We start from the raw sequence: 12,390 nt of genomic DNA on the forward strand, positions 1-12,390 counted from the left end.
TAAAATGTCTTATGTATATAATATCTACTATTTATTTATTTTTATTTGAAAGGCAGTGTTACAGCAAGAGAAAGGGAGAGACAGAGACACACTGGTTCACATCCCAAATGGCCGCATCGGCCAGGGTATGACCAGAATGAAGCCAGGAGCCAGGAGCTTCTTTCGGCTCTCCCATGTGAGTGCGGGAGACCAAACATTTGGACCATCCTCTACTGCTTTCCCAGGCACATTAGCAGAGCTGGATCGGAAGTGGAACACCTGGAGCTTGAACTGGCACCATATGAGATGCCAGTGTTGGAAGTGGGTCTGTTAATAAATTTAACTTCATATTTGTATGGTTCATTAACAAGCACATTAGGACAGGATGTTAGCACCATGTTCAACATGGTTGAGCAATTGTTTCTCCATTTTAAAATCTTGAGACTTTTATTATAAACAGTAGATGACAGTAGATTGTGAATTTAAAGTTAATTCTGATTAATGCTGAGATCACTGATGTGTCATAAATGCAGTGAAAGAGACAGGAACTATCTTAAAATTGATCAAAATGTATTAGACATGCTACTTTTGAGTGGGAATTTGGTGGCCATATTGCTATTTAAAATGAGCACACTGAGGACAGTGTCTTGGCACATCAGGTTAAGCAGCCATGTGCAATGCCAGTATCCAATAAGGGCACCGGTTCAAGTCCTGACTGCTACACTTCTGATCCAGCTTCCTGCTGATGTGCCTGGGAAAGCAGTGTAAGATGGCCCAGGTGCTTGGGCACCCATGTGGGAGACCCAGAAGAAGCTCTTGGCTTTTCTGGGGATTGTGGCTATCTGGGGAATGAACCAGCAGATGGAAGATCTCTCTCTGTCTCTCCCTCTCTGAATCTCTCTGACTTTCAATAAGTAAATGAATTCTTTACACACACACATATATATATATATATTTTTAAAAATCAGCATACCATTCCAATATCTATCGAGAAATATTCAAACGAGTATACAAATTAAGCCTATGGCAGTATAATTTGTGATAGCAAACAAAACAAAACTGAAAATAGTCTAAATGTATTATTTGATGACTAAATTATTATGTCAATAAAATAAAATACTGTAATTGTTCAGAAAGGGAGTACAGTATGCACTGACAGCTCATCTCTATATTATTAAATTAAAATAACCACAGAAAATTTATGAAGTAGTGCATGAACCTATGGTCATCTCTAATGTATGAGAGGAGAGGGGCTAAGGGTTAAGGAAAGTTCTCCTTTTCACTTGGGTTTTAAGGTTGCTATGTATAATTGAAAAGCAGTCGGTCAGTGTCCTGCTTTTTACTTCCTTTTGTATTCTGTACTTCTGCGTTTTATCTGGCTAGTGGTGTGGTCTTCTGGAAAGCATGACAGCACTTGAGAGCGTTGCGTTCAGCTTGTCTGCATCATTTACTCATAAACTGAGTTCATTGTTCCATTGGGTAAAAGATTTATGGTGTCCTTTTCTTTCTGTTTTGTTTTTAGCTATTTGAGTATCTAGAAAAGAGTTAAATGTGGTTAAAAACATAAGGCAAATCTGTTTTTAAATCTTTTACTGTTTTTCTGTTTCAGTTATCTAGAAAAATATGAGAAAGTTCATCATTTTGGGGAGGATGATGATGAGGTACCACCAGGCAATCCAAAGCCACAGCTTCCTATTGGTGCAATTCCATCTTCCTACAATTACCAGCAACACAGCGTTTCAGGTAACTGTCATTGCACATGAACAGAGCGTGGGTCCACAGCAAACATCACCCAGTGAAGTACCCCTTTACTTTGCACGGAGAGAACACTTGGGCCATTGGAGTAGCGTGCTTTCAAAGACTAACACCTGACTGATACCAGTGCTCTTTCCATCACAGGCTGCTTAAGAATTTTACTTTCAGGGATCTTTAGAGTTACTGTGTGACTTAAAATCATTTATTCTAAGTAGTAACTAAAATGAGAAGAGGAAGGTCATATTAGGATTAGAGATGCCAAGAACTTTCATTCACAATCTGCTTTATTTTTTCTAATTCCTGGGATGTCCAAAGCCATCGTTTTCAGAAGTGTTCCAAGGTACACTATTACTTCCTTCTGTGGTGCCAGGAGGAGGTTTGTTTTTCACTGCAGTCACTCTTACGGTGGTTTTAGAAGACTCCATAGCTGAAAAAGAGCGGAACTCAAATTGTGAAGGCTCCTGTTTGGAGAGCCTGATCAGTTCCCAAGCAGAGCAGACAAGGTTCCAGTTTTGAGTGGCTGTGTGAGTTAGAGCTGTGACAGCCGGGAAATGCCAAGCTTTTTCTTTGATTAGTCACCAGCATTTCACCTGAAAAACAAGAAGGCACTTCTTTTTCAAGATTAGGTTCTTTGTTAGAATTGTTCTAAAGTTTTCTTATTCATTATTGCTCGTGCTAGTCACTTAAGGTAATGCATATTTAAACTATGTCATTTGTTCCACTATCACTAATTGTTAAAGCTTATTTTCAGAATTTATTTTATGTTGAATTTTGACTTGATCTTTCTTCTCCGTTCATTAATGACTGAAGAAGCAGAATCTGCTCTCGCAGTGTGTGCTCTCCAGTGGAAGAGGCGTCACCCAGTGCTTATGTACAATGAGGGCTGAGGGAGTCTGTTGGCTTTCTGCTGTTTGTTTACAAAGAAAGGTTTATTTTGGCCCGCAGTTCTGAAGGTTTACTGTCCAGCATCAGGCAGCCCCCCAGGCCTGGCATCTGGTGAAGATAGTGAATGGACAAGGATCATGTGGCGCGCCATGACCAGAGCCTGAGAGCAGACTTACTCTTGCTGTTTACGTGGTCTCTCCATGTAGAGCCCCACCCCAGCAACCCCAAAGGCCCCGCTCAGGCACGGTTAAATGAATTAAGCTTCCAGCCCTAATCCATTAATCATTGAAATGAGATTTTGGGAACCAAGCCTGTAACACAGGGACTGTTGAGGGACACCCAAACTAATATCCAATATCCAGCCTATGATAAGGATGTAGCAGGGAGTAAACTAAGTCTCCCTTCCAGATCTCCATATAGAAAAGCTTGCTGCTCCGTGTTCCTAAAAGGAGCTGTTGACCGCTACGAAATACAAGGGTGTTATATAGGGTATTCCTACATTCATTCAATAATAGTGTTGTGCCAATGGCCTTTAAGACTATTTGCAACTTTTAACTGTGTGTCATTACATGTATTATTATGGCTTAGAGTCTGCTACCTACTGCTAGAGCTCCCCAAACCAGTACTCTTTTCTCTTAGTTCTTGTTTAAAATTGTTTTTTTTTTTTTTCTGGATATATATCTCCCTCCCCCCCCCGCCATTCAAAACTGGTTTATTTAGAGAAAGAAGATGTGAAATACTTTTGGTGTTTCAGAAGCCTGTACTCATCGATAGAGCTGTACAAATTAAAGGAATGGTAGAATTCCTTTCTTACATGCTGTGATACGTCTGGTTTGTTTTAAGGGGACTGTGAACATTATGTAATATATGTATCATGTTTGACAAAGCAAGATTGGTATTCATGGAGAGGAACAGCTGGGAAAAACGGGAACATCAGATTACACTATATCTGGTTCAGTCTGGAAAGAGGTATTAGATCAGGACACCATTTATGAATTCAGAGCTAGTTTTCATTCTAGAAAGAACTGTGGTAGCATCATGATGGTATTCTGAAAATTCATGTGATTATCAATATAAACAGCAAAACCTTCAGTGGTGACTGTTGATGTGCCGCTGAGGAAAGCAGAGTAAGCCTCAGTTTCATAGCTTTCAGTGTATGTCCTAAATAATCACCAAATTTAGAAAAGTTTACTTAGACCCTTGAAAAATACCTGTATCTATATTTTTGATCACATACCCTTACTCCCCTTTGGAGGCTTGGATAAATATATTTGGAAAAAAGTATTTTCCCAGAGATAATTGTCTTGTTGATATTAAGAAAAGCTCTTCTACAGAGATGGTATTTTAAGAGGGGGTATAACAAATTACAGTTGGCAGCAGCTCCAGTGCAATTCTGTTGTCACTGTCATAATAGAATGTCCTATGTTGGGAGGATGTAGGCTTAGGTTTTTCAAAAGATGTTGACTTTTTGCTCAGTGACTCTAAAAAGTGGCAAAAAGTGTTGAGCAGATTTTGGGCTTTAGTTTTATTGACCATTGACCTTAATAGACGGTGCTTTTGTTATTTTCATAGCTTTTTGTATTTTTTCTTACCATAAATACCTAATGCTTTGGTTTCTTCATTTCTGTAGTTTTCCCTTGATACTGATTTGTGTAGTATTATTTCTGCAGAATTATTAAGGACATTTTTGTTCAACATTTAATTTTTTAAAATATATTTGCATTTTCTTTATAGGAAAATAGAAAAGATAAAAGCAGTGAATGACAGCTCATTGAAATTAGTAGAATTCTAGGATTTTAGAGCTAGTCAGGATTTTAGTTATCATTGAAGCCAGCCCATTCTTTTTTTAAAAAAAAATTTTTTTTTTTTTTTTGACAGGCAGAGTGGACAGAGAGAGAGAGAGAAAGGTCTTCCTTTTTGCCGTTGGTTCGCCCTCCAATGGCCGCCGTGGCCTGTGCGCTGCTGCCTGCACATCACACTGATCCGAAGGCAGGAGCCAGGTGCTTCTCCTGGTCTCCCATGGGGTGCAGGGCCCAAGCACTTGGGCCATCCTCCACTGCACTCCCGGGCCACAGCAGAGAGCTGGCCTGGAAGAGGGGCAACCGGGACAGAATCCGGCGCCCCGACTGGGACTAGAACCCGGTGTGCCGGCGGCGCAGGCAGAGGATTAGCCTATTGAGCCGCGGCGCCGGCCAGCCCGTTCTTTTTAATATGAGGCCAAACAGCCTTTCCATAGACAATTTTGGTACTTGACTTTGGAAAGGTTTTGTGCAGAAATATTTTTAAAAACTTTTATCAGCAGATTAGAGTAAAAATTTTTCATAAATTAAATATTCTATATTCTAACACATTTGGACTGAGAGTTACTGTCATTATTAACATAAAGAATGTGTTCTAGAATTCTCTTAATGACATAACCCACTGCAGCAACAGTGCTTCCCCTCCTCTGAAGACACAGAGAATTGAATGTTCCACATCGAATTTGTCATCAAGGATTCACTTATGTAAACTTTGAATCAAAAATATTCAATTCCCAATTTCGTTGTCTCCATGTTACGTTACAAATATTTAACAAGCCTGATGAGAACTAAGAGCATCGCATGATTACTTTATTTATTTTATTCTAATAGAAGATATTTTTGGCAAAATCACTCAGATGAGGATGTATTGAAAGAGTGTGTGTATGTGTGTGTGTGAGTATGAAGTGGCAAACAGGAAATCCTGAGACCATACCGAAAATAGACAGACTTTAGGATCAACAGTCATTAAATGCTGGTGCCAGGTTTTCCTCTGTTGGAGAGATTTGTGTGGCAACTGTGTAGAAAATGTAAAGTTAAATTCAGTGGTGTTGGAATGTAGCTTCTTGTCATCAATGCTGTGCAGATAGTAGGTATATCACAATCTGTTCCTATATTCATGCAAGTTGCATTTTTTTTCTGTATGTAGTTTATGTTATAATATTATGAGAAAATCCATTTATCAAGATTATTTTAAAATGAATAGTATATTCTTACTGTTCATCCTAAATATTGTAAATAAAGCTTCCTGGTCATTTATAGCTGCATTGTGCCACTTTCCCAAAATTATGTGGCTGTAGACACATTCCTGGAATGTTTTAGAACTGGAAAAGTGTCTTGAGATAGCTGCACTGGAAAATGAAGCAATTTATTGCCTACCTAGTTTTCTACTGTGGTATGTTGTGACAGTAGATTCATACTTAAATTCCATTTCAAGATGATTTTTTCTTTTTACTTTCTAAAATCCAGACTATTTCTTGTTTTCTTGCCTCTTCCCCTTACACTAGCTTTAGCTTTGTTTGAAAAACATGCTTGGGGTATTTGCCTCAGGACATAGCTGCCAAGGCCTAAACTACCCTGGCTAAAATTAATATTTTTAGAAATGGAACTTTTTTATATGTATGTATTATGGTTCTATACAGTGTTCTCTAAGCCCATCTCCCTTTACCGTCAAAGTTTTGTGTTTTAAATTAATTCTCCTACAGGAAATCTTAGTTACTTTGGTTTTGGCAAAGATTTGTTAGGACAAAAGTAAGTATTTGTAGATCAGACTTCATCAAACTTAAGATTTCTTCTCAAAAACACTTAAGAAAATGAAAACACCAGCCAATGCCTGCCTGCCAAAAGAAAATATTTGCAAAACAAATTGGATAAATGACTCGTATTGAGAATATTGAAAGCTGACAGTAGTAAGTGCTGGTAAGGGCAAGGGGCAGCAGGGACTTGTGTGTGCATTGCTGTTAACCGCTGCTTTGACAGTTTTGCAGTTTCATAAAATGTGGAGCATGCACTTACTGTGACCCAGCAATCCGACTTCTAGGAATTTAGCTAAAAGAAATGAAGACATGTATGACCACAGAGTCTTGTGAGTGAATTTTTTTTTCTAAGATTTTATGTATTTGAGAGGTAGGGTTACAGACAGCCAAAGGGAAAGACAGAAAGATCTTCCTTCTGCCGATTGACTCCCGAAATGGCCGCAACTGCCACAGCTGGGCCCATCTGAAGGTAGGATCCAGGAGGCTTCTTCCAGGTGTCCCACATGGGTGCAGGGGCCCAAGCACCTGGGTCATCCTCCACTGCTTTCCCATGCCATAGCAGAGAGCTGATTGGAAGAGGAACAGCAAGGACACAACTGGCGCCCATTTGGGATGCCAGCACCGCAGGCAGAGGATTAACCTACTACACCACAGTAAATGTTTTAGCAGCTGTACTTAACATAAAAACCCAGAATGGAATACATCAAGTGTTTGGGAATCAGCAGATACTGATAGATAGATGAGTGTGGATATGCATTTAAAAAGCATTTGCTAAATGAGAGAGACCAGACACAAAAATTTTGAGGGGACTTCAGAAAGATTGTAGAAAATAGAACCAAGAGATTTATTTTTTGGGTGAAAAATTTTTGAGATCATGAATAGTTTCTCATGATAGGCATTTTTCTACAAATTTTGAAGCCTCCTCAACATACCTGTCAGATTTCACTTTTTTGTCATTTTGAAATAAAGCTATAGGGACTGAATAGAGGGTTGGTGGAGCAGCCAGGTAAGAGATAGGATTAACTATGGAGCCATAAGAAACTTAATTGGCTAATGGAAGAACCATGCACCCTGATTGTAATTGTGGTTCAAGGACTGTATCCATTTCTCAAGACTGAAAGGCATGGCTTTTATAATGCTCATCATAGTTTAACACATCGGGTCAAGTCCTTTGAAATGCAAAGTTGAAAGTGCATACTAGGTAAATTAAAATGAGGATACACTAAGTGCCTTTTTATATTTTGATACTTTTCTAAGAATATAACTTTATCTGTAAGTAAACCTAAGATCTTTGTTTAAAAAGTTGAATTCTGAATTTCTAACAAGTTTTTTTTTTTTTTGGTCATATTTGTTCATTTTATGGTCAGTTGATTTTGAAAATTCTGCTGCATTCAAAAGGTATTAGCCCTAGGAGTGTGCCATGTTTGATGCATACTTAATAGCATTTTTATTTTGTTATTCTTAGATTATTTGCGTCAAAGTTATGGGTTATCTATGGACTTTAATTCGCCAAAGGATTATAATAAATTGGTGCTCTCACTGCTCTCTGGACTCCCAAATGAAGTGGATTTCGCCATTAATGTGTGTACTCTCCTGTCAAATGAAAGCAAGCACGCCATGCAACTGGAAAAAGACCCCAAGATCATCACTTTATTACTTGCTAATGCGGGGGTGTTTGATGACAGTAAGTGTTAAATTGAAGATGTTCTGTGCTTATTCCAAAGATATTAGTTTTGTGTTTTTATTTTTTTATGATTTTTAAGGAGAAATTTTTTTATCAGTGTAATGTTATTTTTATTTGCTTTTACTGTAGTAAATGCAGTATTTAAGAAAATAAGTGTTTGGATTTTATAAATATTGTATTTATTTGAGAGAGAAAAGGAAAGAAGGGGAAGAGAGGTACAATGAGAGCCCCTATCTGCTGGCCCACTCCCCAAAGCTTGGTTAGGCTGAAGCCAGGATCTAGACTCAATTCTGGTCTACCACATGGGTGGCCGGGACGCAACCCCTTGAGCCATTACTGCTCTCCAGGGTCAGGGTCAAATATCCAACTCTAATTTGGCATGTAGGCATGTCAGCTGACCTCTTTACTGCTAGGCCAAAAGCCTCCTTTTTTTTTTTTTTTTTTGGCAGTTTGTTTACTTTTTTTGTTTTGTTTTGTTTTTTGTTTGTTTGTTTGTTTGTTTTTTGGACAGGCAGAGTGGATAGAGAGAGAGAAAGGTCTTCCTTTTTCCATTGGTTCACCCCACAATGGCTGCTGCAGCCGGCCGGCACACCGCGCTGATCCGAAGCCAGGAGCCAGGAGCTTCTCCTGGTCTCCCATGCAGGTACAGGGCCCAAGCACTTGGGCCATCCTCCACTGCCTTCCCAGGCCAGAGCAGAGAGCTGGCCTGGAAGAGGAGCAACCAGGACAGAATCCGGTGGCCCGACTGGGACTAGAACCCAGTCTGCCGGCGCCGCAGGTGGAGGATTAGCCTATTGAGCAGGCCTGTTTTATTTGAAAGAGTTACAGAGAGAGACAGACAGAGAGATCCGTCTTCCATTCAATGGTTTACTTCCCAGGTGGCCACAACAGCCCGGGCTGAGCCAGTAGGTTTTCCAGGTCTCCCACAAGGGAGGCAAGTGTCCAAGCAGTTGGGTCATCTCCACTGCTTTTCCCAGCCAGTTAGCCGAGAGCTGGATTGCAAGTGGAGCAGCTGGGACACAACACCAGTGCACTTTTTTGCAGTTTTCTATCCTTAAATATTTGAATGGCTGTTTAGCCTCCTTTTCAGATTTTAAAGTGAATTTTTTTTTCTTGAAGTTGAGAAATTTGTTACACAGTTCTGATAAAGAAAACTGGGACCTGGGAGAAGTTGTTTTCTGAAGTCTGCCTCTGGTAGTGTCTGGCTGTCATTGTTAAGTAAACATTTTCGCTCCATGCGTCTGAAAAGTAACTTATAATGACCACATTAAGGTTTATCAACTGTTTCATATCCTCTTTGACTTTTAGGGTTTGCTGTTTTCGCGTATAAGACTCCCTTTTCTCCAACATCACCTCTGATTAAACTTGGGTTACTCTTGACACCACTTTGTTAGTTTTCTAGTTGTAGAAGATGTATTCTGAAATCTTTTCCTGCTGTAGCTTTTCTTTGTCAAATATTTTGTTAGCTGAATGCTGTTGGTGTAAAATTGTTTCTTGCTTTCCAACCTCCTTCATCCAGGTTGCACTATGACTGTTTTTTGGCTGGAAGTATGTGCTATGAAAGCCTAAGCTGTTGATAAATAGTAAAGTATTAGAAACTACACCTGGAGCACAGCAGACAGCCTGTGCAAGAACGTGTTCTAACAGTGTACCTTGCCGGGACTTTGTATCACTAAATAGCAGACAAGTTTGGTTTCTCTGCCACTTGAGTTGGGTAGGATTCCTTGAAATATGCCATGTACTTAGTTTTCATGAAAACCATCTTGAAATTAGTTTAAACAAAGGCAAAAGCAAGCTCTTACCCTGCCTGAAACTATTCTTAGTACATGGGAAGAAAATTCAAAAAAACCATTATTTCTCAGTTTCTATTGTAGCTTTGCAAATTCAGGTTAGTTGGATTTCTAGTTCACTTTTAGGTTCTGTATTCCTGATATTTTATTTTGATCTTTCGTATGCAGCTTTCAGCATTTCAAGTAGAATGGAGTGGAAATTGTTTAACAGGTTTGAAAATGAAGCTTTTGGAAGGAATATGTATTCTCAAATCACAATCATTTTAGTGAAGTCTTGGCATTGAATAGGATTACATATGAATAACATGAGTTGTGTGTAATTCGACTAGTTTCGATGCATTAGGGCATGACATTTTAAAAACAGTGTATCCTTATGCCTTGCTTGGGCAGTTTTGTGTAAAAGATTAAGTACTTATGCAGTATAGCACCCTTAGTACTTAAGGAAGTGCTGTGCATGGAATGTTACTCCAGTAGTCAAGTCCAGAGGGCATAGGGAGTTTTGGAACTCTATTAAAACTGTGGTTTTACATTATGAAAATATTTTTCTTTGAAGGTTAAGTCTTATATTTTGATTTCGTTAGACTTTTGAGAGGTTTTTATTTATTTTTTAGGGCATGAGATTTTTTTTTAAAGATTTATTTATTTTTTACTTCAGAGTCATAGTTACACATACAGAGGAGAGGCAGAGAGAAAGAGAGGTTTTCCATCCGATGGTTCACTCCCCAGTTGGCCCCAACGACAGGAACTGCACCGATCAGGAGCCAGGAGCCTCCTCCGGGTCTCCCACATGGTTGCAGGGGCCCAAGCACTTGGGCCATCCTCTACTGCTATCCCAGGCCACAGCAGAGAGCTGGATCGGAAGTGGAGCAGCTGGGTCTCCAGCAGGTGTCCATATGGGATGCTGGTGCTTCAAGCCAGGGCATTAACCTGCTGCACCATAGATGATGCTGGCACAGTGGGTGACAGCTTTACCCACTATGGCCCAAAAGTGGCCCAGGGCATGGGGTTTTAATTGAGAGATAAATGTAGATGTAACTTACGTAAAAAGTGTGGAGTGTATGCATATATGGTATGTTTGAAGAAGTGTAATAAAAATTCTTTGTGACAAAACATTTAATATTTTTTTCCAGTGTTCTTTACTCAATGAAGTTGCTTTGTTTTGTTTTTTAAATGTAAGGTATTTTTCAGGAAAACCAAACTTTGTCTCTCATTAGTGGTGCCTGGGCTTCATTTTTCTGATTTAAGCCACTGCTTCCATGTAAGCTTTGTGTTTTATGAGATGCCCTTTTAGTTCTCTAGTTAAGTTTGACATAATTTGCGCACTTGTTCTTTGCATCCTTTCCTCCCAACCCCAGTATCAATATTGAAATGGTTAGTAAATGTAGTATGTTTAAAATGTTTTGTTCCTTGTCCTTCAACATTTTTTTCTAATAAAAATTTTTGTTCTATTTTAAGTACTGTACAAACTTTATTTTACTGAGTATCAACAAAATATTAGGTAGGTTTTTAGAGCTTGGTAACGTTTTGCACAGCCTTGCCATTTGTGTCATCCTGCTTGTGATCTGGACCGTGACTGACGGTCTGAACTAAGGCCACGCAGAAAAAAAGATGTCAGGACAGGCATGCTTTTCCTGTGTGGGCAAGGGAGGCCACCTGGGGCACAGACAGGGTGAGGAGGAGCACCTTCGGAAAGGATGCTTTGGCTAGAGGAGTTAGAGCAGTTGTTTTATCAGCAACTTTATCAAGAAAAACAGCCTGTAGGCTTGAGAATTTTTCCTCAAGATTTCACTTGTGAGGGTAGAAAGAATGCTTAATCTATAATTCCTGAAGTATAAATTACATGATTACTTCTGAAATTAATATATTGATTTTAAATGATAATGTGGCAGTCTCATAGCAATAGCATCAGTTTGATTTTTAAAATTTTTTTCTTCGCTAATGCCATGTGTTAAAGTAATCATCATTTCTACACTGACTGTATAACTATTATGAAAACGAATTATGTATTTTTAGTTTATAGAGGCACACGTTTTATTTAAATCTTCTAATTTAAAAAATGTATTTCAAAAGAAATTATTATACCTGTCACTTACTATAAAACAATTTCTAGTGCACAAGATAAAATACAGTTTTAGTGTTTTTCAAGTTTATATATTAATGAATTATTTGAAAGAAGGAATTAAATTTTACTGAATATGCTCTTTATTCTTTTAGCTTTAGGATCCTTTTCTACTGTATTTGGAGAAGAATGGAAAGAGAAGACTGATAGAGATTTTGTAAAGGTAACTCACATAAGACGTTGAGCCATGAAGTTAGATGTGGCTGAGCCAGAGGTGGATGCTTGGTTGCTCATTCTATGTCCCCGATGCTGCCATACACTGTTAGCTTAAGCATACTATGTAGCATGCCAATCAGAAATTGTCTTTTCATTGATGAGCAGAAATAAAATTCTTATGAATTGCTGATTATGATAAAGCAATGTTAGTAGCAATAAATATTGAAATGCTCAAATTTCTAACCAAAACTCTGGAGGATATTTCACAAAGTTTTATTTGTTTTTAATATATTCTGAAACTATGCAGTTGGAAAAGAAATGAAGGGTCCAGATCTGTGTATCCTTAAATCTTCAGAAATCAGCACATGTTAATGTAGAGAAAATATCTGAGAGTGTACTTTGGAAAAAAGGTTTAATAGTGAATTTCAAGAAATGAGTTTCAAAAAGACATGAACAGAATGTTTGCCCC

General features: G+C 38.6%; 1 protein-coding gene across 3 annotated transcripts in view; it reads left to right on the top strand.

The window, feature by feature from the left end:
* ARID2 (AT-rich interaction domain 2) overlaps positions 1–12,390 on the top strand; it is a 148,235-nt gene that overhangs the window by 72,478 nt on the left and 63,367 nt on the right. For all 3 annotated transcript variants that reach the window (XR_016213678.1, XM_051850994.3, XM_089304801.1), the window contains exons 4-6: positions 1,589–1,722; positions 7,638–7,856; positions 11,861–11,928. Coding sequence is in view for 2 of the 3 variants with exons in the window: in XM_051850994.3 (XP_051706954.1) it covers positions 1,589–1,722; positions 7,638–7,856; positions 11,861–11,928 (421 nt within the window). In the remaining variant the exon portion in view is untranslated. The remainder of the gene's footprint in view (positions 1–1,588; positions 1,723–7,637; positions 7,857–11,860; positions 11,929–12,390) is intronic.

The sequence above is a fragment of the Oryctolagus cuniculus genome, chromosome 9, assembly GCF_051225735.1.
Source record: "Oryctolagus cuniculus isolate XC-2025 breed Fujian yellow rabbit chromosome 9, ASM5122573v1, whole genome shotgun sequence".
In the NCBI taxonomy this organism is placed as follows: domain Eukaryota; kingdom Metazoa; phylum Chordata; class Mammalia; order Lagomorpha; family Leporidae; genus Oryctolagus; species Oryctolagus cuniculus.